The sequence below is a fragment of the Wyeomyia smithii genome, chromosome 2 (assembly GCF_029784165.1).
Source record: "Wyeomyia smithii strain HCP4-BCI-WySm-NY-G18 chromosome 2, ASM2978416v1, whole genome shotgun sequence".
Classification (NCBI taxonomy): domain Eukaryota; kingdom Metazoa; phylum Arthropoda; class Insecta; order Diptera; family Culicidae; genus Wyeomyia; species Wyeomyia smithii.
In genome coordinates, this window is record NC_073695.1 from 36,519,215 (window position 1) to 36,546,276 (window position 27,062).

The following is a 27,062-nucleotide window of genomic DNA, read 5'->3' on the forward strand; positions in this document are numbered from 1 at the left end:
AAAAAAACTCATTTACAATGAGGATCTAATCAGAAAAGGCATTTAACCTGATGAAGTTTATCTGCGACTGTGCTTTATCTGTAAATTAAAAAAAAACAATTACAATTACAATTTTTGGCCATCAATCAGCTCGTGAAAGTTAATTGGAACTGTATAAGTTCAATTCTAATTGTCTAATTGTCAATTGCAAAAGGTCAAATTCATTTTCTACGTAAAGAGATATCAAATAGATGAACACCAAAAACTACTAAAGTCGAGAGCTGTCGTGAGAAGGAGAATGTTTGTTTTGAATGCTCCAGAAGCATACCTTCGGATCACATGGTGAACCCTTCATCATGGATGTGTAAAACATTCCCAAAAGTAGCTGGGGTTGACTCCTGGCACTGCTTCAGTTCCCTTACTAAATAGGCCTGCAATGTGTGAAGGGTTCTACAATATCAAATAAAAATTGGAATCTGATCAAACTCACGAGACGCCATCTACTTACTCGTACTGATTTGGACCAATGACCAACGGAACCGTTGTAGTTGTCATATTATCGTCCAGAGAATGCCTGGTGAAGGTCCCGTTCACGCACTGGATCAAGTCGTCTTTTTGCTCTTTGAAACATTCCGGCCCCTTCCCAGTGATGAATACTAGAAAGTTTAGATTATTTGAGTGAAATTGGTTCAAACAACAAGTAAAGAATACTCTCTCACGCGTCATTTGGTCACCATCATTATCACAGTTAAAGTTCAGCAAATGTCTGAACAAATCCACTATCTGTCCTTTGTGTCGTTTCTCTTCATTATCCAAATAGGGATCGAGCGTGTTCGTAAAGGTGTTTATGCACTCTAGCAGGGTGTTTTGTTTGCGGCAGTACTTGTTGAATACGGTGTGAAAATTACCAGTCGGTTTAGCCTCTTCGACTTCTCGGACGAAATCATACACATCGACTAGTTCTTTCCAGCAATTGGAGAGATCCCGGGTACTTTGTTTAACCTGCTCGTAGGGAGCTCCTGTGTCGCTAGCTTTGACACATTTATCCTTTACAGCTTTTCCGATTTCGTCATAGTTTACAATTCGATCCGATGTATCGATTGACGATACTTCATATGTCAAAAGTTTCTTGTCAAATTGGTACGTTCCGAAACCGAGGATAAACTGGGGTGCTAATACAATGGTTAAAAATACGTGCATCGTGGAAGAATAAAGACCTTTACTTACCAAAGGCTGTAACGATCAGCAGCGATAGAAGTTTAGTGCTCATCACGCTGTGGATTTTTTTTAAATAAAAAAATACTCTGGAGTGGAATATTTTTAAATAAATAAATACTCTTAGACACATATAAAGAATGATGTCTGGCATATATTTCACGATGTTTTCAATACTGGAAACAATTGGATAAGTTAGTAAGTTAACATGCGAAGATAGTAGTGTGTAGTAGTGTAGTAGTGTGAAAATACAGTTTAAAAAAAAACAGTTCTACATTCTCACAGAATCGGATATAGGATACTTCCAACTCAAAGGACAAATCGTTTGAAATTATTGGTTTCATCGGAATAAAAACATCCTCGCCTTTTGGCTTATGTACATAACCTCGATTCTAGAAATACCCATACTGGGTGGTATTTGGACATTTTCAGCTATTTTCCAGAAACAGGAAGTCGTCTCTTTGATTTAAAAAGGGCATTCCGGAAATACCCATATTTGCTGGTAATCAGTCATTTATGGCTGTTTTCCAGAAACCGGTCGTCACCCTGGATATCAAAATATTATGTGGAATTTCTGGAAATACCTATATTGGTATTTTGTGGTATTCGGTCATACTTGGCTGTTTTCCAGAAACCAAAATTTTCAATCTTGGATTTGAAAAAATAGCGTCTGGAGTCGATTTTAGGCTGCTCTGCAGCATCCCGTTTCCGGAGAAATTGGTTGAAATATCTGTTTCATTTGTATGGGAGCCCGGTCAGACTCTGGGAAACCCGCAAACGTTGCTGGTCGATCAAAAAGTCCTGAAACCCTGGCTTAGGATACGATTCGATTAAGCGCACATACCGTTGGAACCCAGTCCAATCAGAGGGTGGATCTCACGCCCCTGAAGACTGGAAACCGAAACAACAATGTCGAATAAAATAACATATTCAGGTGAACCTCCACCACGCTAGAGAAGCTAGTAGCAGGTTCACCCGTGAAAACCTGGACGTAGCTTTAATCGAAGAGCCCTGGTCCAACAACAATTGAGTTCGAGGAATTTCTACACCAAAATGTAAGCTTCTTTACGACAGCACACAAACTGCTCCTAGAACAGCAATTCTTAAACGAGAAAATTTAACATTCATACCCGTTACATAATTTATCACTAGAGACATCGTACCCATAGAATTGGAGGTTCCAACGACTCGAAGGATAACATCGTCGTCTCTGCCTATTTCCCAACGTTTAGATTCCTCCCAAATAAGTTGCCGCGCTTGTACTACACTGCAAACTAAAAAACAAACTGCTCATCATAGGATGTGATGCGAATGCCCACCACACTGTGTGTGGTAGCAATAACATCAATGTTAGAGCTGAGTGTTAACTACCATTTTGATTTTAACATAACATAAACATTTGTAATCAATGTAATGATCCAACATTTGTTACTAGAAGTAGGCAGTAAGTTCTTGATGAACAGCTTTGTAGCTCGAAATTATCTGGTGTGATTGACAACTAGCACGTGTCAGATAAACAATTACTATCCGACCTTAAACAAATTCTGTTTAACTATGTTTCAGGGGAACTTTTCAGTGATCCAAGAAAACTAATTGTGATAGCTATCATTCCACATTCTTGAATAAGATAAGAACTTTCTCTCAGTGGATATCGCCTTTACTGAACAGCTCTAAACTGTTTCTTCATCTTCCCAGAAGCCTTCAGAGAAAGTTGCCCGTTAAAGCGGATAACACCAGATTCTCAGGAAACATTTAGACCTAACTGACTTCTGAAAACGCACAGGACTTCTATATAGCTCAGTTTAGCTCAACCCATCACAGAGCTCAAGAAATAGCCAGTGCAATATTTATGAAGTCTTGGGTTGAATGGGCAATGGATTCCTATCAGCCTTTTAAATCGCCGGAACCAGATGAAATTTAAATTTACAAAAAAGCAAGATTATTGTAGACTACTTTCTGGTAGATATGTTCAGGGCTTGTATGATACTAAGCTACATTCCTAATAAATGGTGAGAAGTCCGCGTCATATTTATTCCTATTCCAGTCTAGCTTCTGTCATTTGGATCATGATGGAATAAATCATTGATCTACATATCAAACTATCGTATTTGAACAGTAGACCATTAAACATATTCCAGTTTGCCTATCAATCTGGCAAATTAACTGAAACAGCCCTTCACACGTTGGTTTCGGAAATAGAGAAGTCTTTTGATAATAAAGAAATCTCACTGGCAGCTTTTCTTGACATTGAGGGAGCATTTGACAATGCTTCCCATATATTTAAAAAAAGCTATGCAAAAACGCGGTTCCGACATGTGCATCTTAAATTGGACACTTGCTATGTTAACCGGTTAAGCACAGCCATATTGAAAATAGTTTTGCCCGCAATAACCTCCACATGCCCAATTTGGTTCTATTTGCTTGATTAATACCCTCCCAGCTGGTCTCGAGGTGCGATGCTGGGCCAACAAGCCAATCGTCGTAGGTTCGAGTCTCGGCTCGGGAGAGACTGTTAGTGTCAGTAGGATCGTAGTGCTAGCCCCGCAATTGTCCTGTACACTTAACAATTGGCTGCGAAGTCTGTGTATAATAAACAGAAGGTCAAGCTCCTAATCGGAACGTAGCACCAAGGCTTTGCTTTTTGCTTGATTAATACTCGTGTTGTGCAAAAATGTATGTTTCATTTGTATGGGATCCCTTTCGTCTCGAAAAGGGAGGCGTCTCGAACTATCCTAGTCCCTTTTCTCAAAAACCCTTACAAACAAATTTTCAAGGTGATCGTTTCAGTAGTTTCAAAGTCTATATGGATCTGACAGAAAGACAGAACTGCATTTTTATATGTTTAGATTAAAAAATCGAAGGATCGTAATCGGAGATATGAATGCACAAGTCAAACATGAGGAATTCTTCCGCTCCATTCTGGGCACTTTTTGGACGTAATGGATGTGTGGTCTTTTCTGGGGCCGAACGTTGATTCAGATCACTATCTAGTGGTAGGTAAGATTCGTACCCGTCTGTCGAGATTGAAAACGTCTGAACATTCAGAAGCTATCAGTGAAAGGAGTTGCTGTGAGTACATTCGGAAAGTTGAGGGATGGATCGACGAACTAGTTGAAGTGGACCTGAACTTTCGAACGGTGGAAGCACATCCACGACGTGGTCAGTAAAACGTGGGTGGTTTGTATAAATCGTACTAGCTGATACCCGGCCCGCGTTGCTGCGCCATTAAGTTTACGACAACCGCATATCTCTCAAATGTACATAATTACAACAAAAATTAGCATTACCATGTTATATCTATAAGGCTGTATGTCTTCTCCCCTAAAAACTGTTTTTCTGTTTTTCTTTCTACAACGTTTCGATTTTTTTAAAAACTCTAACAAATACATTCGGAAAGAACTCAAAAACTTTACGGAACGTTCTGTTACTAAGCTTATTATTTGGGCTAGAAAAAACTAAAGCATTCTCTAATCAAGTAACACGTGCAAAAAACCCACGTAACCCACGAAACATGAACAAATTGAAATGGTTATTTCGATTACAAATAATTTAAGGAGTGTATTCGTTTTACAAATAAAAAGGGTATCCATTAATTTTTATAACTACCTCAACCTGTTAATGTTGGGTGGTGAACAATTATTTCCGACAATATAAGATGATCCATTAATAAAAATATTTGTGCCTATACAGTCAGTGTTTTATCAAGTGGGGTATACGTACCTCGTAAAAAACCGCGCAAAAAATCGCGTAAAAAACCGCGATAGTTAGAAAATCCGCGAGGACAATCGTGGTAAAAAAGCGTTAATTAGAAAATCCGCGAGAATCAGCAAAATCAATAGTATCAGTAAAAGTCCAATATATTTTAATGTTAATAAGATATTCATCTCGTAATATTGTGTGCAAAGCCACAACCGCTAATTTGACGTAGAACTACATAAACATGGCTTGCATTATTGCATTCGAGAACGTTAACAAAAAAAGAGTTCAATAATTACGATGGATTATTTTGTATTAATATGTTTATGTTTATAATTATCACCTATCATTTTGGATGTTTTCCAGAAACCGAAAATCACCATCTTGGATTTGGCGCCTGGTATTCGGTATTGTGAAAATCGGATATCACAAAATCACTATCTTGGATTTTAAAATTGCGTCGGATTTGATTTCCAATCTTTGGGTATCGTATCAATTCCGGAATGATCATTTTTGGCTGTTTGCCAACATCCTAACGTTGCAACGTTGATTTTAAACGTTGATTTCAAAATGGCGTCTGTAATCATTTTTAAGCTTCTATGCAATACCCATATTGGGTGATATTTGGTATTTCCCAGTAGCCGGATATCGTTATTGCAGTTGAGTTGCATTTTGGATTTCTAAACGGCGTGTTATGTGATTACAGATGTCTTGGCATCATTTTGATTCCAAAAATACCCATATTTGGTGGTGTTCGGTCATTATAGGTTGTTTTCCAGAAACCGGAATTCTTCATATTGGACTTGGTCTGTTAAGTCGATTTTCGGCCACTGGCTGTCGTATATGGTCATTTTCGGTAACCGGATGTCGCCATCTTGCATTTTCCAATAGCGTCTGGATTTGATATCAGGTCCCTGGGTGTCATCTCGGTTCTGGACTGTCGATTTTTGTTACCCAACAACCGGAAGTTGCCACTTCGAAAGTCAAAATAGTGTCTGGGGACGATTTTTGGCCAATGTGCATCATCTTGATTACAGAAATGCCCGTGTTGGGTTGTTTTTGGTAATTTTCTGACACCAGAAATCGCCATGTTGGATTTTAAAACGGCGTCTGGGTTTGATTCACGGTATGTGGGCACCATTTGTAATACCGGTATTGGGTGGTGTTTTGCCATTGAAGGCTGTTTTCCGAAAGTCGGAAGTCGCCAGCTTGGATTTTAAAGTGGCATCTGGATTTGTACTCCGGTATCCGGGCATCATCTCGATTCCGAAATGATAATTCTCGGCCGTTTTCCAATAGCTGGAAATGGCCACTTCGAATTAAAATTAAAATTCGTCAGGGGTCGATTTCTGGCCTATGAGCATTATCTCAATTACGGATGTAGCCATTTTGGGTGGTATTTGGTGATTTTTGGAAAACGGAAGCCACCATCTTGGATTTCGAAACGGCGTCTTGAATTGATTTCAGGTCTCTTGGTATCATTTCGTTGGTGTTCGGTCATTATAGGTTGGTTTCTGCAAACCGGAAACCATCAAATTGGATTCTAAAATGGTCTGTAAAGTCGATTCTGGGTCGAAGGCTATCACACAATGTAGTATTTGGTCTTTTTCGGTAACCGTAAGTCGCCATCCTGTATTTCGTCTCGGTTCTGGAATGACTATTTTTGGCTGTTTTCCAGCAACCGCAAGTTGCCACTTCGAATTTCAAAATGACGATTTTTGGCCTGTGTGTATCATCTTGACTGCAGCAATGCTCATATTGGGTGATATTTGATCATTTTTGGAAACTGGAAATCATCATCTCGGATTTCAAAGTGGTGTTTAAAGTTGATTTTAGGTCCCTGGGATTTATCTAGATTCCAAAAACAACTAGAATTTGATCATTACAGAATGTTTTCTGGAAATCGGAAACCCCCATCTTGGATTTTAAAAATTGTGACTGAACTCGATTTTGGGCTTCTGGATATCATTTTGGTTTCAAAAATAACAATAATGAGTGGTATTAGATAATTTTCATTTCAAAATGGTTTCTAGATTGAGCCATTTTAGAATGTTTTCCAAAAACCGGAGAACGTCATATTGACATTTTGGGTTGATTTCCGGTCTCTAGATAAAACCTCGGTTCCGAAAATACCCATATTGGTTTTTTCAGCTCTAATTGGTGGAAATATGAGTTCAAAACATGTCTCAACATTTTTCAATAGTTGTTGTCATAACATTAGAATTTTGCCGCATGTTGATGAAGGCGTGCAAATTTTCCAATCTATTGTTGCAAAAAACAAAGAAAGTCGGAGAGGGAACAATATCATGGGAACACCCTTTAGGATTGAAACCCTTTACAATTAAACTAAAATGATGATAGGAGTTAACGACGGTTTTAAAATTAATAAACACACAAACCGCAAATTCGCCCCCCTTGCCTACGCTTATGAGGTACAGTAAAAATATTGTTTTAGGATTACTCCCCGTACTCGAAAACTCCTATGTACAATTTTTCACGGTAACCGGTTCAGTTGTTTTTGAGTCTTTAGAGAAGAGACAGACAGACAGACAGACAAATAAACATTCGCATTTATAGACATAGAAGATAGATAGAAGATATATGCTACTACACGACCTGTATTTACCGAATCAAATGATAATCGGTTGAGAGTTTTAAAAATTAATTAACAACATTCATACCCCTCCCCCTCTTTCCTCTTAACTACGCTACTGAATATTGCAAAGTCTTAAATGACAAAGTTATGTTGCAAGCACGTCTCATATTCGAAAACACCTGTATATAAATCCTGTATATAAATATTCATGAAGAACTTTTTCATAATTTACAAATAATGAAATTTAATACACCCCCTCCTTTCTACGCCACTGAGATACAGAAAAATCAATGTTTCAGAATCTAACATACTTATTAGGGTGTCCCAAAATAACGTTTTGTCAGAAAAGTCGGGGGGCTCAACCCGAAAATGATTGTTTATGGTGTAACGAAAAAACTTTTGTATGGCGACAACTCTGGATAAGGTTTAGTCGTTGTGCTAATTTGAGTTTTATGAGAAAAATCAATTCTTCACGTTTTTTTATTTCAAATTATTTTTATCACTTAAAAATTCTGTAAAACCGAACCCAAATATATTTTTTGCGCACTCTACGGAGTCTGAACTAAAAGAAAAAAATTAGTTACGGCTTGTTCTGGTTCAAATTTTATTGTTACAAATTTTTTAGCTCTTCTGAAAATTCTTAATTTTGGTGTTTTCTGAAATTAAACCTTTAAAAAGCGGACCAAACTTTACGCTAGCAACCGTACACACATAAAGATGGGAAATTTTATAAGGAACAACTTCCTAGAAGACACAAAAATCCTATCTTGAATCGTTGTTGAGCTATTCGAGTTTTTCTATGGAAAGAATATCGTAAAATATGATAATCTTAGTGTATGCAACATCGAGTCAACTTATTCACAAAAACGTCGTATAACTATCGCCTACTAGGTTTGATTTTTAGTTCAGACATGATTTTTTAGTGGATAAGTGAACCCAGTTCTTAGTACTATTTATTCGAATCCTCTGTTTTTATTATATGTAGTATCGTTCAGATGCAGTGAATCAACTTTTAAAGTTCACAAATCAATAAAAATTCCATCCATCGAATTGCTCGATTATTTCAGCTGTTTATTTACGCTAGAACCTAATTATTATAAACATTATTTAAATAGTCAACAACAGGTGCCTTGATCGAGTTGTTTTGATATTTACGGTTTTTAGCTACAGTTAACAAAACATGATACTTTTCGTTGTTAATTGATGGCCCAAAATCATTCAAATCTCCTGCCAGCCCTAGTGCTCGTTCTGCGGGATCGTTAACTACACACAGATTTTCGTATTTTTCTTTGATTTTTATGTACTCAATACTATTGCTCCAATTCTCAGGGTCTTCCTTAAATAGGGCGTTTGCATCTACCCTTAAAATTTCGAAAAACTGGAGCGACTGGTCAGTGACAAAATCTTCCAATAGAAATTCCGCGTTGTCGAAAAATGCCAGGCAAATATTAATCTCCGACAAATACCATAGGTGTTTTGTTATCTTATTATATGCTGCACGACTGATTTCCTCGTCATCGTAGCTTCTTACGCTTTCAACGAATTTCAAATCGTTTAGTGGAGCAGACGTCGATGATGGTGAATTATACAACCCTATTCAAGTAAATTCGTACTACAAACAATACGAAAAGCAAGAGACTATTGTCGTGTTCCGGACCCATTAAAAATTGTGTTCGCAGGGGGTACATCTTTAGTCCATATATTGATTTCGCCATCTATCTTGCAAGGTGTATTGCACCTGGTCGTCGGAATTTCGTGAATTGTTGGTCGCCAAGGCACATCAAAGCGAGTTGCAGGAGTTCGGAATAGTCTTCTCTAATGAACTCTCGACATACCATGCCCTTGAACAATGAAGTAAGGTATGGTTTTTCAGTTTCCGACAATGTTCCTGATTCATAAAAGTAAAAACAAAATCAATAGTTATTATGTAAAACTAACTTTATCGATTGTTACCCTCAGGAAGTTCTGAATAGTCCTCTGTGTCCCCATTCGTCCCGGAAAAATTCGAACAATGTATTGTTGGGTGATGATGTTGGTTGATTAAAACAGGTGTTGTACACTGCCAATACCACTAACTCATACATATGGTGGCGACACGGCAGATCTAGAAGCTTTCTTCTCATTAAACCTTCAAGTAAAACCGCTGCTCCGTTTTTCTCACCAGAGTTTACACGTGTCGTATCATAGCATTTGCCAACCACGATTTGGTCTAGATTCCAGGACTTCAAGCCTTCGTATACGGCTGATTTGCTCACTAAAACCTGAACCGGATATAAATAAAGCCAGTTTCTCCGTTTTCTTTCGTTCAAAAACCAATTATTTAGAATCAAAATGGACAACAAGAGCTTTATCTTTCGGAAAAGAATTTTTAATATCATCCGAATTACGTTTGCGGGCCTTAAAAGAAAGAATAGAAAAAAACATAAACAATGACAGAATTTAAAAGTAACAAATTTGTATGTAAAGTGTTGAACAATATATTATAAAAAACTTACTTACTTGCGCATCCGGTGAACTGTTGATTTACTCAAACTGATAGTTTGTGGATCGACGCCTAATTCCACTGCAGTTGCAGCAATTATATCATTCTTCAAATAATGATCGATTTTATGAGACATAGCGATGTTGAAGAATGTTTTCAATTGTATCTTGAACGCACTCTGCTCTTGAATGAAATTTTTAACTTTAAGTTTGGGCGACATCGTTCTGGCTTCAAGAAAAAACAAATACTGGTTACTATGCAGCGCCTACTATGTATATTGATACAGATTCAAACAAACTAATGTCACTAAGCAGTCGTAGTCAAGAATGATTGACTTGATGTTGTATACACTGAAGAGTATCCTATTTTGCGATATTCTTTCCGTAGTAAAACTCGAAAAGCTCAACAACGACTCAAGATAGGATTTTTGTGTCTTCTAAGAAGTTGTTCCTCATAAAATTTTCTATCTTTATGTGGTATAGTACGGTTGCTAGCGTAAAGTTTGGTCCGCTTTTTAAAGATTTAATTTCAGAAAACACCAAAATTAAGAATTTTCAGAAGAGCTAAAAAATTTGTAACAATAAAATTTGAGCCAGAACAAGCCGTAACTAATTTTTTTCTTTTAGTTCAGACTCCGTATAGTGCGCAAAAATTATATTTGGGTTCGGTTTTACAGAATTTTTAAGTGATAAAAATAATTTGATATAAAAAAACGTGAAAAGTTGATTTTTCTTATAAAACTCAAATTAGCACAACGACTAAACATTTTCCAGAGTTGAAGCCATACAAAAGTTTTTTCGTTACACCATAACCAATCATTTTCGGGTTGAGCCCCCAGACTTTTCTGACAAAACGTTATTTTGGGACACCCTAATACTTATAGAAATTGGCACGGTAATTGAGTTTGGTGTTGAGAAGTTTACAAATAGCAAATTTACTTCCACCCCCCCCTCCCCCCTTTGCCACGCTAATGGAATATACAAAATTCAAAGCCGTTTAAATACATCAGCTACTAAAGATTCTGTATACCGAATTTGATGCTGATCGGTCCAGCAGTTTTAAAATCATCAAAGGTTTACATTGTTTACCCCCCTCCCTCATCCTTGCAACGCCTCTGAGATACACGAAGGTCTAACATGACAGAGTAAGACACATAAACATTCTTGATATAAATTTGAACGGTTATCGGTGAGGAAGTTTTCACCCCCCCCCCCCTTGTCTACGCTTATGAGATAGAACAAAACTAATATTTTAGGATTACTCCCCGTACTCGAAAACCCCTATGTACAAATTTTCACGGTAATCGGTTCAGTAGTTTTTGAGTCTATAGGGAACAGACAGACAGACAGACAGACATTCGCATTTATAGATATAGAAGATACTATGTATACCAGAATCAATAACATGAGTACCAGCTTCGGCCATGTGTAATGACAAGGCGGTGAACCTGATTATTGATAAGTCACAGGTGGCCAGACGTTGGAAACAACACTTCGAAGTGGTGTTGAACGATAACGATGGTATAAGAAATGTCGAGATGAACAGAAGAAAAATTGCAGAGGATTGGCCAGCTGTGGAATTGCCAACCTTCTGTAGGAGCCTATGACCACTGCTACCATTAGTTATATAGTTATATTGTGGTAAAAAAAAAAAGGACGCTGGTCTACCCGGTGGCGCTCTACGGATATTAATCATGGACTTGAGAGAAGGTTGATCGGCAAGCACTTGGCTTCTTCGAGCGTGGAGTCTTGCGATCAACACTCGGTGCCAAACTAGGAAATGGGGTGTGGTGCAGCTGTATAAATCATGAAGTATACAAACACACTGTTATTGTTAATCTGATGAAACACGGCAGCCCAAAGTGGGCTGTACACGTAGCTCGTTTTTGTAACACGAAAATGCTCTTTTTCCGAATTCATCATTACCTCTCATCTTTACAAGATTAAACTAAGTTTCGGGGAAGTGATTATGTGAGGCTCGTTGAAGTAGTTGATTTTAATGTGTTGATGCATTCCATAGATTTTTATGCACTTGAGTTTGCTTTGCACTGGAATTACAGATGTTGATGTCGCCTGAAACAATCCTTTACACAACTTACTTAAGTTTAAACTAGGCTTTATATATAAACCACAAAAATTTTACTTTAAAAACGTGCTTGATTTTATCCGGAATATCGAGATTTTAAGACTATTAGTAATACTCATATAAGTTTCACATTAATTTACTAACTCATTTTAAAAACAAACATTCTAGCTAATTATCTTAAAATAAAACTGCAGTCAGTACTAAAAGTATGCTCTTACTTTAACTGTTATCACCAGTGAAGCAGCAAAGCGATCACCCCTCACGACAGAACTTGCTTTACTGTTCACTCCGAATTGTACCGGCCAGCGGTTTAAACCGTGTTTCATTTAAGGCTTCGTTCACAAATTGCGTAACGCTAAAAATCTAGATTTCAAAGCCCCTTCTCCCCTAAGTAACAATAAGTAACGTTCGATATGACTCCCCCCTAAAATTACGTAACGCAGAACAACCTGACCCCCCTAAAAATTTTGAAGAAACATCACAGTTACGTAACTGTCTCATCTAACCCCTCCCTCCCCCCTATGTAACAATAGGTAACGCAGATTCAACCACACTTCCCCCTCTTCATTCGTACGTAATTTGTGTATGACGCCATAAAACGTCCGTTGGCTACTTAATCCCGTCAGCACTAAGCAAACCTCACACACCACAACATAAACCAATACATAAATGAAAACCGAACAATTTTTATTTTAATAAATTGTTTATTTAACACGGCACAATGCGATTCGGCTTTACGATGCCAGATACAAAATTGTTATTATTGTTGTTTATTACATCGGGTTATAATTTTTTTCCGGGATGGAGAGGCAGCCTCTGCCCTTACCACCTCACCAAATGGGATATCCGTGTTCATGCTTTCGTCTTCACTGCTCTCCGATACGGTCTGCGGTTGTTGCTGCTCTTGCGTCTCCTTTCGTCTGATATTTTTTTTGTCCACAGTAGTGAATTTATCGGACAGCTGTAGCGGGTTCGCACCAGCTGCTGTTCCTGCTACTTTCGCCATTGTTGATGTCTCCGCTAATGGTGGTGTCTTTGCTGATAATTTCGCGGTTGGCGTCTCGGCTTCGCTGTTGGTACCGGTTAGTTGAATGGGGGCGGTTGAAGTGGTGTTCGGTTGCAGCTCGGATGGTAGTGATGAATTGACTTTCGTTGCTTAGGTGCAGGATTTTCCAAAATGCACCTGCTTGGTGCAATATTGACAAGTTGCTATCTGGTTTTCATAGGAAACCCGACTCAGAAGTTGCTCCGAAGAATCATTTAATACAAAACCAACGTAGCTCGGAATTGGTCGGTGCAAGCGCATTCGTAAAATACGTACACCGCTGTAAACACCACCAAAAAAGTTCTTCCACTTGTCGTATCTGGTAGAAACAACTTCTCCCAATGCCGCCATTTGTTTACAGATTACGTTTGATTCAACATGAATCGGCAAATCGTGCACTCGGACTTCGATGGCATCGTCTTCAATGTACACTGGGATGGTGTATCGAGCTTGTTGATGAGAGATAGCGTGTTTAAAGCTGTTCTGTTTCACGAATTGTTCGGCTATTTCACGTCCCCCGTGGAACGTGATTAAGATACAATGCCTTACGTGGTTCATCTGTATCGCCTTGCACAGACTAAAATCTAATTTCATCCGGTCTCTGAGGAGTTTTTCTACCTCTTTGATTGGCGGTCGTATTAGGCATACTCGGAAATCGACACAGACAGTATCCCCACGCATTTTTGGAATGTTGTTCACTTCCATTAGTCACAAGCGACGGCCAAACCACTGCAAAATATTAGCAAACAAAGCAACGTACGGCAACCTTATTCGAACAAAAGGGTATCGAATGCGTATTGTTCTCGCGATCAAGAGCACTTGCGTCTGTACTGGCTGGAAGACGAGCATGAACTGAAAACCGAACAATTTGTTGAGATTTAATCCTCCTAGCGGTGAAATGTACCTTTGTTATACCACCCTATTTATTCCATTTCTACCTAATTTTTATGAGTTTTCAAGCCCTATTATACATTTATTGGTCATCGTTTAGTTATTATTTGATTGAAAAAAGTCAATATTATTTGACTTCTATTCCGATAATTCTATTAATTATTATTGCTTAGTATTTTTATTTGCTCATTTTTCTAAAAAAAACTTTTCAATATTCACGAAAATTACAATACCTTGAATTAACAAGAACTTCGCCCTTTACTTTTGTCTACGGCCATATCCTTCTTTAAGGCGAACCAATTGAACAAGCCTCTGAAAAGAGCTATCCATCCATCGTTCCTTCTTCTCATGAAATGACGGACTCAAACGAATTGGAAAATGCTATCAAAAATCCAAAATCCGAAAAATCCAGAATCCTAATTCTGGGGGAACTTGGGAGCTTTTATTTGCATATTGCTAAGAACATCAAACTTACTAGCCACAAGGTTACAGGGTCGCTTTAACAAGTGAGTAGTCTTGGATTCGAATCTTGAAACAATCAGGTCATTCGATGTCAAATGATTCTAAAAGCATGGATTTATTGATAGGCTTCTCCACACAAACTTTTCTTCAAACGCTCTGGTCTGAACCTACGATTTTTGGACCCAATCATACCCAATGTTTTTCAACCGATTTTAAAACTTTTATATTTTGCAACAAAGGTAAAAATAATCAAATGCTCGTGTCATTGATAACTAGCCCATGCTTTCTGCGGGTGATTTTTGGGTGCTGCTCGAACATAAAATACAGAGTGCGTTTTTCAGACCTGATGGCGATATTTTTGAACGAGCCTCTGCGCTTATCGCCAAGATGTGATTCTGTTTTCAGCTCCCATGAGCAATGAAGGCTGGAAATCTCAAAAATGCTCCAGTATTCTTCGAACATGGGACGAGAGCATCCCATAAACAGAAATAGAATAAAAGATAGCACACGAAGCTGGAGAACGTGTTTGAACTTACGATCGTAAAGCGTAAAGTTCAGTATATGCCTGTTATCCTCCAAATCGAAAATGATTCCGTAACCGCTCTTTAACTAAATGCTGCTGGGTATTGGACATTTACACATCTACCAAACCGAACAACAATAACAGCTGTTGAGAATATTGACCGAAGAAAAACTAAAATATTTGCGCTAAAGCAAAAGATTTCGTAGCCGTATTTAGTTCGCGACGGTTCTCGGCTTAGGACGTCTTTCTATGGAACTAAAAAATGTTTGTTTGATGTTTGTTTTTACAAAAAATATAATTTATTACTCATTTACAACGGGGGATCTGATCAGAAAACGCAAGCAATCTGATGAAGCTCATTTGCGACTATTTTTTTTCTGTAAATAAAAAAAAACAACGTTCGCATGATTATAGGCCATTAGTCAGACTGGTGGGAAATCTTATGGGAAATGTATAAACTCAATTAGATTTCACCAACATGTGAGAGATTTGATAGATTACCTTCGGATCACATGGTGAACCCTTCATCATGAATTTGAACAACGATTCCACAAGATTGGCCGGAGTGGATTCCTGACATTGCTCCAGTTCCCTCACCAAGCAGGCCTGCAATGTGTGGAAGTCTCTGCAAAATGGAATAAAAGTTGAAATCCGATCGAACCTACGAGACGCTTATAACTTACTCGCACTGCTTCGGACCGATAACCAGTTTCGGAATCGTCGTAGTCGTTGTTGTCATATCAACGTCCCTGAGATACTTGGAGAAGGTTCCGTTGACGCACTGGATCAAATCGTCCTTTTGCTCTAGGAAACATTCCGGGCCCTTCTCAGCGATGAATACTAAAAAGTTCAGATTATCAAACTGTTCCACAAATCAAGTTAAGAAAAATTTCTTACGCGCAATTTGATCACCATCCTTGTGACAGACAAAGTTCAGCAAGTTTTTGAATACATCCACTCCGTGTCCCTTGTGCCGTTCCTCATCGTCATCTAGACAGGGATCGATCGTGTTCGAAAAGGTGTTTACGCATTCTAGCAGGGTGTTTCGCTTGCGGCAGTACTTGTTGAATACGGTGTCCAGATCACCGGTCGGTTTAGCCTCTTCGACTTCCCGGCGGAATTGATCCACATCAACGAGTCCCTTAATGCAGTTGGCGAGATCCTTGGCACCTTGTTTAACCTGTTCATAGGAAGCTTCCGTGCCACCTGCCTGGACACACTTATCCTTCAGAGCCTTTTCGATTTCGTCAAAGTCCGGAATCGATAGATTCTGCAGGTTGGCTGGTAAATGCTGGCGCAAACTATCCACGTCGATTTGATTCGGTTCGTCGCCCAGGATAAACAGGGGCCCTGATGCAATTAAAAAAAATATACATTGCGAGAGTGAGAACAAAAGAGCTTACTTACCCAAGGCTGCAACGCTGAACAGCAACAAAAGCTTGGTGGTCATCATGCTGCGAAAATTTTTCGAAATAAATAAAAACTCATACTCCAACGCATAAAACATGCTGCATGCCAGATATTTTACAAACTTCAAAATCTTTGTTCCATGAAAATTTGTTTCTTTATACTTTGAACATCTTCGTAACAATTTCATTTCTTATTATTCCTCACTGTTCTTGGTAGCTGGAATTCAATTTTTTTTTTTAACTAAAAAGTGCCATTTTTTCTTCAGTTGTGTGCTTGATTTTTTCATGATTCGTTGAGATCGAAGAATTTTGTTTTTTTTTTAATAACACTGGAAATTTTTGGAAAAGCAGTTAGCTTACCAAGCAGAACGCTTTACCTATTTGTGTTTGTTTGAAATTTTCCGGCGGAATACATATTTTCCAAAATGCCTAATTCCGAAATAAGGCCTGCAAATTTTTCTTGATTGAGCATTTTTTGGCGTCACACTAGAAGATCGACATAACTCGTTTCGAGAGGCTTGTCTGTCTCTAGCTTATATATGAAGTTTCATGATATTTTATTCATTCGTTCATTATGCAGAAATTGTAGCAGATGTATGTTTTGAGTGATAGTAAAGTTAAGCTGCGCAAGTCAGTTGAGGCCGAGGCATCTCAAGAGAAAGAGCGAGATATATTTAACAACATAATCAAATCATTTTTTTCGATACTTACGATCACGTAACACTCAACTTCAAAGGTTATTGCCTCCTATTTTTGCGATACGCATGGCACAAATTTTTTCGTTTTCCTGCACAAAAGATGACCAGGTAAAGGAGGGTATTATGAAGCAGGATTAGATAAACTGAATGATCAAACGAAGAAAGTTTTCAATTGGCGCAATGGTCAATCGCGATACACGGATAAGTGGTTAGTTTTCACTTCATACTCATGTTCATTGTATGCAAAACGTAATTCTATTGCATTTTTCACTTTTTTCCAACAGTAGGGTATTTTAGAATAAATAATGGCGCACATATTGTGCCCCAAATTCACAATTCCCTAACAAGACGATAAATATTCAGGAAACTAGCACTATTACGTAATTTCAAAATAATTCTATTGCCACGGTTTTCTAATCCATCTCGATATTCACGTTTTTCTCTATCAAATTATCTTAAAATGAAGCTTCAGTCAGTACTGAAGGCATTTCACTTACTTTCACTGTTATCACTAGTAAAGCAGCAAAGCAAATGACTTTCACGGTAGATCGGCTTGTTCCTGAAACTGTTCGAAGTTTACTTCTTGTCACGCTGCCTGCTACGCGATCCGCCTGTGGAAAAGAATTGTACCGGCCAACGCTCTTAATCGCGTTTTATATATAACGTCCGATGGGTCCGTAATCCTGTCAACACTAGTCGAGCCTCGCACACCACCACACTAGGAAGGAAAACAATTCATAAATAAAAACCAAACTACTTGTAGTTGCCTGATCGATATTCCTTTGTTGATAATTACCCTCTTTGAAGCCAAATGAAAAAAAAAGAAAGAATAAATTGACCGTGTCACTGATAACAAGCTGTTTGAATCATGATCGGTTCCTAGCATTCTGTGGGTGATCTTTGGCTACTGATCGGTCATAAATGACGACACAGCTTGCACAGTTTTGGACCTGATAGCGGTATTTCCGTACGAGCCCCTGCGCTTATCGCCCCGATATGATACTGTTTGTAGCTCCCAAGTGCGGATAGAACGAGGGCCGGAAATCTCGAATCATACTCCAGCATTCGTGCTATATGGGACAAGAGCACCCCATAAAAAGAAATTGAGTAAAAGATCGCACACAAAGCGTCCGGCGATCGTTATTACTATGCTGGAGAATGTGTTTGAATGTACTATGTATGTATTACGGTTGTGTAGTGGAAAGTTCACTTGCACTAGCGGGCTATCTCACTCCGTAAGGAGATCACATACTTTGTACTAGATTCATCGACTAGAGATCACACATGGGGTCAGATAGTTAAATAGTGTTCAGTTGATAGTTACTATTTTGTGCTATTTGCACTAACCGTCATTATTTAATTAAGACATTAGTCTTCCATCAATCAACGCGATCAGCTGAAGTGTAATTAGCGGGTTAATACTATTCAGTTATTTGAGCCATGTATTTATCACCTCTTTCTGCAATCATATCATTGCCTATGGTATGGAGAAACGCAGGATAATTCGTTTTTTGAGCAAATGTTATTCAACATAGCCTTTTAAAAGGAACTATAGGGCGTCCCACATCAAATTGCATCACGGAAAAACGCTGTACAAAATTACCTAGCTGACCGATGCTTTTCAAACTTTCAGCTTTCGTAGTGCCTGCTTCATGACGCTTCTGTAGATACCCGTACCCGACGGGTTCGGGTCGGGTTTCGGGTAACGCCAAAAAATATTTTTCGGGTTCGGGTCGGGTACGGGTAATTTACAAACCAAGGCTTCGGGTTCGGGTCGGGTACGGGTTTGAAAAATTCTCAACTGGTCGGGTACGTGTAATTCGATTTTCGTGCATTATGAGAATTTAATTATTAACTTTTCTAGCCTAGGTGTTTTAGCATAGTCTTGGTTTGGGAGGGAGAAACGGATACGAAGCAGCACGAAGTTGCATCGGTAACGGTATCATTGATTTCTATAGAAGAATGATTGCATTTTTCCTGACCGTGGACTTATTCAAAAATACTTAGTATGCTGGGCTTTGCTAAGCGGTTCAGCCACAATTTTCAAGACCCGTACACTATCGAACTATTGTAATTTCGTATGGATCAGTCCAAAAACATTTTCTTCTTTACGCGCTTCGCAACTTGAATGGGACTGCATACCCTCTGCCATCGTATGAAGGACGTTGCACGTCTGCAAACACTTAAACAACGCCGCGAATTTGCCATGCTATGCTTCGTCAATGACATTATTTCAAATCGTATAGACTCATCTGCATTACTATCACGACTCTGCTTTTATACACATTCACGGCATCTTAGCACGAGAAAACTTTTTTTCAGAAAAACAATGCAGAACTAATTATGCAAAAAATGGTCCCATAAATCGAATGATGTGTCAGTATAATCTACATTGTAAAACCATTGGCATAACAGTTTCAAAAAATCAAATTAAAATCTGTCTGAAATACTTGAGAAATATTTAGCTCGTAACAAAAACATTGTAAACACTATAAATAATAACTGTAATGAAATATTTATGCAGTCTACATTTGCTTGACGAAATAAATAAACAATTAAAAATAAAAAAAAGCAAAACATCCACACTAATATTTCTGTCCTTTGGTAAGCTACGAGTTTTGAAAGATTGCCGATTTTTTTAAAAGCATTTTTGTTGTTTAAACGTAGCAATGTTTGCGAATAAACTCTTTTCGGCAGACCTCCTACGTAATTATTACTCGGGTATCAAAAAAAGTCGTTTGGTAACAGTTTCGAACTATATACTGCATCACGGTTGAGTCTTGATTTTCGTTTTACAAAATAGTGAGGTATGAAATTGTAAAATTATTGCAACTCTGCGCAAGTCTACGTAAATATATATATAAACTCAAAAATCTGAAGAAACTGACTCGAAAAATCTGTGTTTTGCAAACAAATTTGCACATTTAGTATTCGTGATGTTTGAGTCATACTCGGGTTACAACAGGAAGATAGTTACACGCTATCAAAAAACGACGAATGTGCGTGTCATCTGTTTCGATAAATTTTTGGTGTAGTATTCGTTTCTCTCCCCAGGTCTGGGTTTGCACTGTGACCAGGGATGCCGCATAAAATTCGTCGGTTAATTTAAACTCTACCAGACATGCATTTTTCACCATTCTCCGTGTTGTGCTTTTTCAGCAGTGTATATGAATCATACGTATGCATACAAAATAGATAAATGAAATCCCTGATAAATTTTAATATGAGGTACCTAACGGAACCCAAATTCTCCGTACACAATTATAATAGATATTTTGCTGCGTGATAAAAATGATCAAATTTTTCAACATCAGACGAGCGGACGTTCTCGGTGACAGATACTACGCTGGATTCTGGGAGCACCAATACATCGCCTGGAACTCTGGTTCATTAACATTCGTACACATGAACACTTGGGTCTAGCCCAACTCCGGCCATTATCTCGAGAAACTGCATATGACAATCAGTGCATAAAATGTGCGAGGTAACTAGGTATTTAAAAAAATATAAATAAAATAAAATAAAAATCCAGGACGGGTCGGGTACGGGTCGAGTACCGGCAATTTCGGGGTATTTTGCTTTCGGTACGGGTAGTTGAAAACAAAATTTTTCGGGTTCGGGTCGGGTACGGGTATCTTAAACAAACCCGACTTCGGGTTCGGGTCGGGTACGGGTTTGAAAATTCTCGATGAGTCGGGTACGGGTAACAAATTTCCCATACACGACCATCTCTAGTTTACAGACCCGGTAGTCACGAACGGCGCTTCCCTTTTGCCACCTGAACAGAACGCTTGCCAAAAGTTTCTGCTTCCTTATTTCCTCCGGAGCATCAGACAGGGGCGACTCGTGGCTGTTGAACCTACCTGTTCAACTAGAAATTCTGAAAATCAGAGTTTGGGGAAGTAATTACAATTTTAAATGCGAATAAAAGCAAGTAATTTCCTTTGTTACTATTCAAAAATAAAACTAAAAAATAAGAAAATAAGAGAATGAATATGGATTTTAGATTCATTTTTTGCCTGACGTCCCCATGTGCATTGCACAGGTTGCACCTATGGACGAGTCGCCCCTGGCATCAGATTTGTGCTGGGCTACAGCAATGAGACAATGAGGCTTCGTAAGCATCTGGACGTACAGTTTCCGGGCCCGTGACTTACCCACCGTATTTTGCCGTTCGTCACGATTTGGACCGGGAGGGAATGCATTCGAACGAACGAAAGACTTGGACAGATTCAAATTTTTGGCCTCATACCTGACCGAAGCAAAATGCTTTCACAACACGCTTGTGATCCTGATCACTAATAGAACATCGATTCTGGCCGCATAACCCATTCCGTTCGATGCTCAGAGTTTGGTAGTAACGTTTAATCACACGACTTACCGTTGACTGCACGATTCCGAGTTGTTTTCCGATGCCCCGATGCGAGCGATGACGATTTTCAAGGTGCTTGCGCAAAATCAATTCGCAACGTTGCTCTTCATGTAACGGCATTTTCTCCAGTTTTCGAGCAACTGACAGCGATAATAATACAGTGTTACCTATATGCACTCCAAACTACTTCTATCCAAATTTTCAACACCTCGTTTCCCATGATGCAATTTGATGTGGGACATCCTTTAGAAGCATTATAAAAAACTTTCGCTCACGGAAATCTTTGGAAGTTGTCTGAAAAACAGGTGTTAATGGCTTTGAAAAATAAGTTGTTAATTAACTGACAATTTCTTAGCACAATAGCTTTGCTATATTTAGTACCAATTTAGCAAAGCCAAGCCTTGGTGCTACATTCCGATTCGGAACACGACCTTCTGTTTGTTTATACACAGTCTTCGTAGCCAACTGTACAGGACAATTGCGGGGCTAGCGCTACGATCCTACTGACACTAGGGCTACTGACATACTGAGCTATTAAATACGGTGTCTCGCCAGCTATATCCTTGCTAGGGTCGCAATGCTGTGGCACCGTCGTGAGTCGAGGCATTGCGGCCCTAGCCAGGCAGTATGCCGATAGTACATTGCTCTGAACAATTCACAATGGTCCAGAAACAAAAAATAGGGGGAAATTTGGGTCTAGAGCTCTATAGCCATATTTTAGAGAAAAACTTTCTTCTACAAAGTTGTTACATATGCTAAAGCGCTTATAGAAAAATTATCAAAAACTTTCGATGGAGTTAAGTATCTAACTTTTATATCTTTGAAGATAGAAGAAAAAAATGTTCTTCAATGTTATAGCTCCGTTAATTTTAAGTAACTTTGTAAAAATAAAATTTAGCGGGGGCCTAGTGTGGTTGGTAACGTCTCCGCCAACCACGCTCGACGCCTGGGTTCGAATCCCACCGCCGACATAGGTGTCGATGGTTTTGAGGTGGCGTGATCCACTCACAACCAACCCAACTGGTTTAGATTCAATCCTAGCCGACACCGGGAGATTTTCTGAGGCGAAAAATCTCTGGGATCACGCCTTCCATCGCATGAGGAAGTAAAGCCGTTGGCGCCGGTCCGTTAATAAACGGGTCGTGAGTTAGGGACCTGGGTGTGGAGTCGCCTCCCTGGGCGTCGGTAATTGGCCACAACAGTGGCGGAAATAGACCGACGGAAAATAAGCGAGAATAAAAAAAAAAAAAAAACAAAAATAAAATTTCTCTATCTTTGAAAACATCCGATTTATATAGAAAAAACACATTTTGCGCTCTAACTTTTTAATTTTAGTTTTCTCTTAAAACTGTTTTTGAACGACTTTTAGAGCTTTTTAAGAGAAACAGTTTGCAATGCTGACATCGTGAATATCTCTATTCTACTCAAAGTTATTAATGTTTTTCATAAAAAATATGCGTTTTTCTTTTGTTCGTCATTCTTTTTAGGGCAAACATAAAAAAATATCTTTTGGTTTCAATTAAAAAGGGGACATTGACTTCAAAAATGGAGAAATTTCTAAAAATGACAAAAATTTCAATATGTTCATATATGCATATAAAACCACACCCGTTTTTTTTTGGTGTTTTTTCTTAAAACTAGAAATAATTTCCTTTGATTTGATCCTGAAAGATCGAAAATCGATCAACTGGTTTAAAAGTTATGAATTTTTGAAAATAAAATACATCAAATAAAGCCGTTTTTTATGGTCACCCTATTTCGGAGCTAGTCCCCCTAACGACCCAACGAAAAAATACGGGTTGATTATTTTCAACATAGATCCATCCCTGCATTTTTGAGCACAATTGAAGAACTTTACTTGACCAATTCCGAAACGGCTTTATTCGATGTATTTTATTTTCAAAAATTCATAACTTTTGAACCAGTGGATCGATTTTCGATCTTTTTGCATCAAATTAAAGGTAATTACTTCTAATTTTAGGTAAAAAATCCAAAAAACGAATTTGTGGACGTTGGTACTCTCGTAACATTAGCCGCGAAGTGAAACGACGGATAACAGCCGCAAACAGGACCTTTCACGGTCTACGTAGCCAGCTGAGATCCCGCTGCATGCATGTCCGCATGAAGTTTGCGCTCTACAGGACGCTGATTCTCCCGATAGTACTCTACGACCATGAGTGTTTGTCGATGAAGGAGACCGTCCGGCGAGCAGGAGTTTTTGAGCGTAGGATATTTCTCAATGCTTAGCAGAAAACTGGAGAATGGAGTGTAACGCAGGCGCATGAACCACGAGGTGTTAGCACACATGTTAGGATACTAACATTTGGATATCATCCAGCCTATAAAATACGGTAGGCTACAGTGGGCTGGCCACGTGGCATCAGCAAATAGCGAAAATAATATTTAGCAGAGAGCCGGCCAGAGGTACTCGTTGGATGTGTGGTGCGGATGAGAACGCCCGTTCGGCGTATTCTGGATGCAGCAGTGGATCGTTAACGACCTGTCGCCATGAAGGTAAAGTAAGTTATGATTCTCCAGTAAGAAACATAGATTTTTTGAAATATACGATCGGTATAACAAACTCATTTTTTGACATCAGAGAGATTGGATGAATAATTTACAAGGTACTTCCATCCCCTGAAGTATTCCACCCATGTGAATAAATCTCCGTGAATTTGAACATACCTATAGCTTCTGAATTATTGATGCAAACTCTTTGATGTCAAAGAATGAGTTGTGTCATACCGATCGTATATTTCAATAAATCTATGTTTGTACAAATAACCCAAAAAAAAGTATTTTCATAGACTGAAATTTTCAAAACTTTAAATTGAAATATCTCAAAAAACGGATGCATTTAGAAAGTTGATCCCTAAGAGCTTTATGATTTGAAAGTACTATTAGAATCTTATTGCATCATTGCGATTTGGTTGTTCTAAAAAATGTTGAAATTGAAAAAAACTTAAAACTTAACGTTTAAGTTAAAATCCATTTTGAATTTCTTCATTAAAAACTTTTTTCAAAAATTCGTGTATAATGTCAAGTTTGAATAAAAAAAAAATTTGAGAGTGAAATTTAATCCTTTTTCGATTAAATTTATAATATAGTAATTATTCTCTAAGTTTCTTGAATTTAATTCAAAATTGCTTAAACGGATGCATTCATGAGATTGATTATTATGAGCTTTTCGATTCGAAATGACTATTTCAATTGTTTGTCGAAATTAAATATTTTTTTAAAAACGTAACCTTCTGAAAAAGCACTCAGCACTCTTAGTTACTTACAACTCATTCTCAGACAGTTTTTCAAGGTTTCTGAGCTAAAATGCTTTAAACAAAACCCATACCCTTTAAGGAAATTAGTCTTGAGTCTTAATGCCTCCACCTGATTGGGAATCTTTTAAGGAACACCTGACCGATTCACGAACCTTCAGTTACAGCAACATTCGAAATTCAGTTGACCTGAATTCGGCAGCAAATGATCTACAAAACAGAATCATGGATGCTTTTAATGCAAACTGTCCACTAACACAGCGGTCAGTATGCCGTGACGTACCCTGGTGGAATGATCAACTCAGTGACCTTCGTCGGGAAACTAGGCGGTTGTTTAACTGGGCAAAAGTCACATCTAACTGGGATGACTACAGAGCGTCCCTCAGAAGGTACAACGCCGAGCTACACAAGGCTAAACGGAAATCCAGAGTTAGTTTCTATGAAAGAATCCAAACTCTGCTGGAAGATACGCGGCTCCAAAAGGCGATGTCCAAAGACCATACTGACGGTTTAGGACAAGTAAGGAAAGAGGATGGATGCCTCACTGTCACTACCACGGAAACGTTGGAGGTTCTCATGAACACCCACTTTCCCGGATCGACAGAGACTGAAGAACAGAATAGTGATGGGTCGCGGTGGGACAACTCGAGACATATGGCGTCTCGGGAGTCCATCCTGCTGGCCCGCCGACTGTTCACGGAGGCTTCAATAGGTTGGGGTTTAAGCTCACTCCCATCTTTCTACAAAAATCGGCCGCAGCTATCATGTCCGAACTCATAAACCTCTTCAGAGCCAGCTTTATTCTGGGCCATATTCCGTATGACTGGCTGAAGGTGAAGGTAGTGTTTATCCCCAAAGTTGGAAGAAAGGATAAAACCCTACCTAAGACTTTAAACCCATAAGTCTGACTTCATCACTCCTCAAGTTGATGAAGAAAATAATGGATAAATATATCCGTGACGAGTTGCTTAAAGACTCCCCGCTGAAAAGGAACCAACATGCCTATCAAAGCGGCAAGTCAACAGAAACTGCTCTTCACAGCTTAGTGACGTTGATTGAAAAGTCCCTGAGTTATCAGGAGACGGCGCTTTGTGCCTTTCTTGATATTGAAGGGGCCTTCGATAACACGTCCTTTGCATTCATTATTACGGCTCTCTCCAATAAGAGACTCGACCACACTTCAAGGAGCTGGATACACGCAATGCTCTCTAGCAGAGTGATCACAGCAACCTTGGGAGATTCGTCTGTAACAATGTCAGTGATCCAGGGATGCCCGCAAGGAGGAGTTCTCTCGCCCTTGTTATGGTCACTAGTTGTCGACGCACTTCTCAATAACCTTTCACAGCTTGGATACGAGGTCATTGGATACGCTGATGACATCGTCCTTATCATCAGAGGTAAAAATGACGCAACTCTGTCGAGCCGTATGCAAGCGGCTCTGGATGCCACCACGTCATGGTGTCTACAGGAGGGTCTAAACATAAACCCCTTAAAAACATTCCTAATTACATTCAGTAGACGAAGGAAGATCTCCATCACTCCTCCAACACTGAATGGAGTCAGACTGGGCTTCAGCAATGAAGTCAAATACCTCGGAATTCTTCTGGATAAGAAACTGAATTGGTCGCACAACTGGATCATGCCGCTGAGAAAGCGATCTCGGCTATCTGGGCCTGTAGAACTCTGTTCGGTAAGACCTGGGGACTGAAACCAGACTTGGCACTCTGGTCTTACAAGACCATTGCCCGACCAAGAATCACCTATGCTGCCCTTGTGTGGTGGCCCAAGGTGAACGAAAAGACTGCCCAAGCCAAACTCAAAAAAGTTCAAAGACTTGCATGTCTTTCGGTTACCAGCGCTATGCGAACAACTCCAACTGCAGCCATGGAAGCAATGCTCTGCCTTCTGCCTCTACATCTTCATGTGAAAAATGAAGCAGAGCTTGGCGCTCTAAGGTTGCAAAGGAGGATAACTATACTCGAAGGGTACCAAATCGGCCACCTTCGCATTCTTAGGGAGTTCAAACTAACTCCGCTATTAACTACAGTCTCCGACTGGATGGACGTTAGGACCAACATGGATATTCCGTATAGAGTGATGGAAACAAACCGCTCTATGTGGAACAATGGAGGGCCTAATCTTCCACCTGGCATCGTCAGTTTTTATACGGATGGCTTGAAAATGGGATCCCTAACGGGATCCGGTAAATACGGACCCGGTATCAGGGAAACATTTTCCCTGGGCAAATGGCTCACCGTTTTTTAAACAGGGGTATACCCGAAAAAAACTAACATTAACAAAACATTTAAAAAACCTTAAAAATTGCTGTAACTGTAC

The 27,062-nt window shown here is 39.0% G+C and overlaps 2 protein-coding genes across 4 annotated transcripts in view; both read right to left on the reverse strand.

The window, feature by feature from the left end:
• The window catches only part of LOC129720809 (27 kDa glycoprotein-like), a 13,036-nt gene extending 683 nt beyond the window's left edge, over window positions 1-12,353 (reverse strand). The window contains exons 1-6 of one of the 2 annotated variants that reach the window (XM_055672568.1): window positions 12,272-12,353; window positions 1,207-1,253; window positions 699-1,151; window positions 488-635; window positions 308-429; window positions 48-78 (exon numbers count right to left, since the gene is read on the reverse strand). In XM_055672568.1, coding sequence (XP_055528543.1) covers window positions 315-429; window positions 488-635; window positions 699-1,151; window positions 1,207-1,249 — 759 coding nt within the window. In that variant the 5' untranslated portion in view covers window positions 1,250-1,253; window positions 12,272-12,353 and the 3' untranslated portion in view covers window positions 48-78; window positions 308-314. Of the gene's footprint in view, window positions 1-47; window positions 79-307; window positions 430-487; window positions 636-698; window positions 1,152-1,206; window positions 1,254-12,271 lie in introns of those variants that run through there. The other variant, XM_055672569.1, reaches the window with a different exon arrangement.
• Window positions 12,354-15,250: 2,897 nt separating this feature from the next.
• LOC129724317 (27 kDa hemolymph protein-like) lies at window positions 15,251-17,946 on the reverse strand. Of its 2 annotated transcripts, none has more exons than XM_055679075.1 (7): window positions 17,878-17,946; window positions 17,579-17,799; window positions 16,382-16,428; window positions 15,872-16,324; window positions 15,658-15,814; window positions 15,476-15,599; window positions 15,251-15,351 (listed from the first exon to the last, which is right to left on the reverse strand). In XM_055679075.1, the coding sequence occupies exons 3-7, from the start codon at window positions 16,425-16,427 to the stop codon at window positions 15,331-15,333; spliced, it is 801 nt and encodes a 266-aa protein (XP_055535050.1). In that variant the 5' UTR covers window position 16,428; window positions 17,579-17,799; window positions 17,878-17,946; the 3' UTR covers window positions 15,251-15,330. The 2 variants fall into 2 exon arrangements, with proteins under 2 accessions (XP_055535050.1, XP_055535051.1); XM_055679076.1 differs by lacking the exon at window positions 17,878-17,946 and adding an exon at window positions 17,095-17,170 and having other exon boundaries at window positions 17,579-17,787.
• Between the last annotated feature and the right edge of the window lie 9,116 nt (window positions 17,947-27,062).

What these genes read in the sequence shown, in the direction of transcription:
- LOC129724317 (XM_055679075.1), bottom strand. Translation starts at nt 16,427, where the DNA reads ATGATGACCACCAAGCTTTTGTTGCTGTTCAGCGTTGCAGCCTTGG. An exon ending in GTTCAGCGTTGCAGCCTTGG is followed by an intron (nt 16,325 to 16,381) that starts GTAAGTAAGCTC and finishes TAATTGCATCAG; the next exon opens with GGCCCCTGTTTATCCTGGGC. An exon ending in GGATGGTGATCAAATTGCGC is followed by an intron (nt 15,815 to 15,871) that starts GTAAGAAATTTT and finishes TGAACTTTTTAG; the next exon opens with TATTCATCGCTGAGAAGGGC.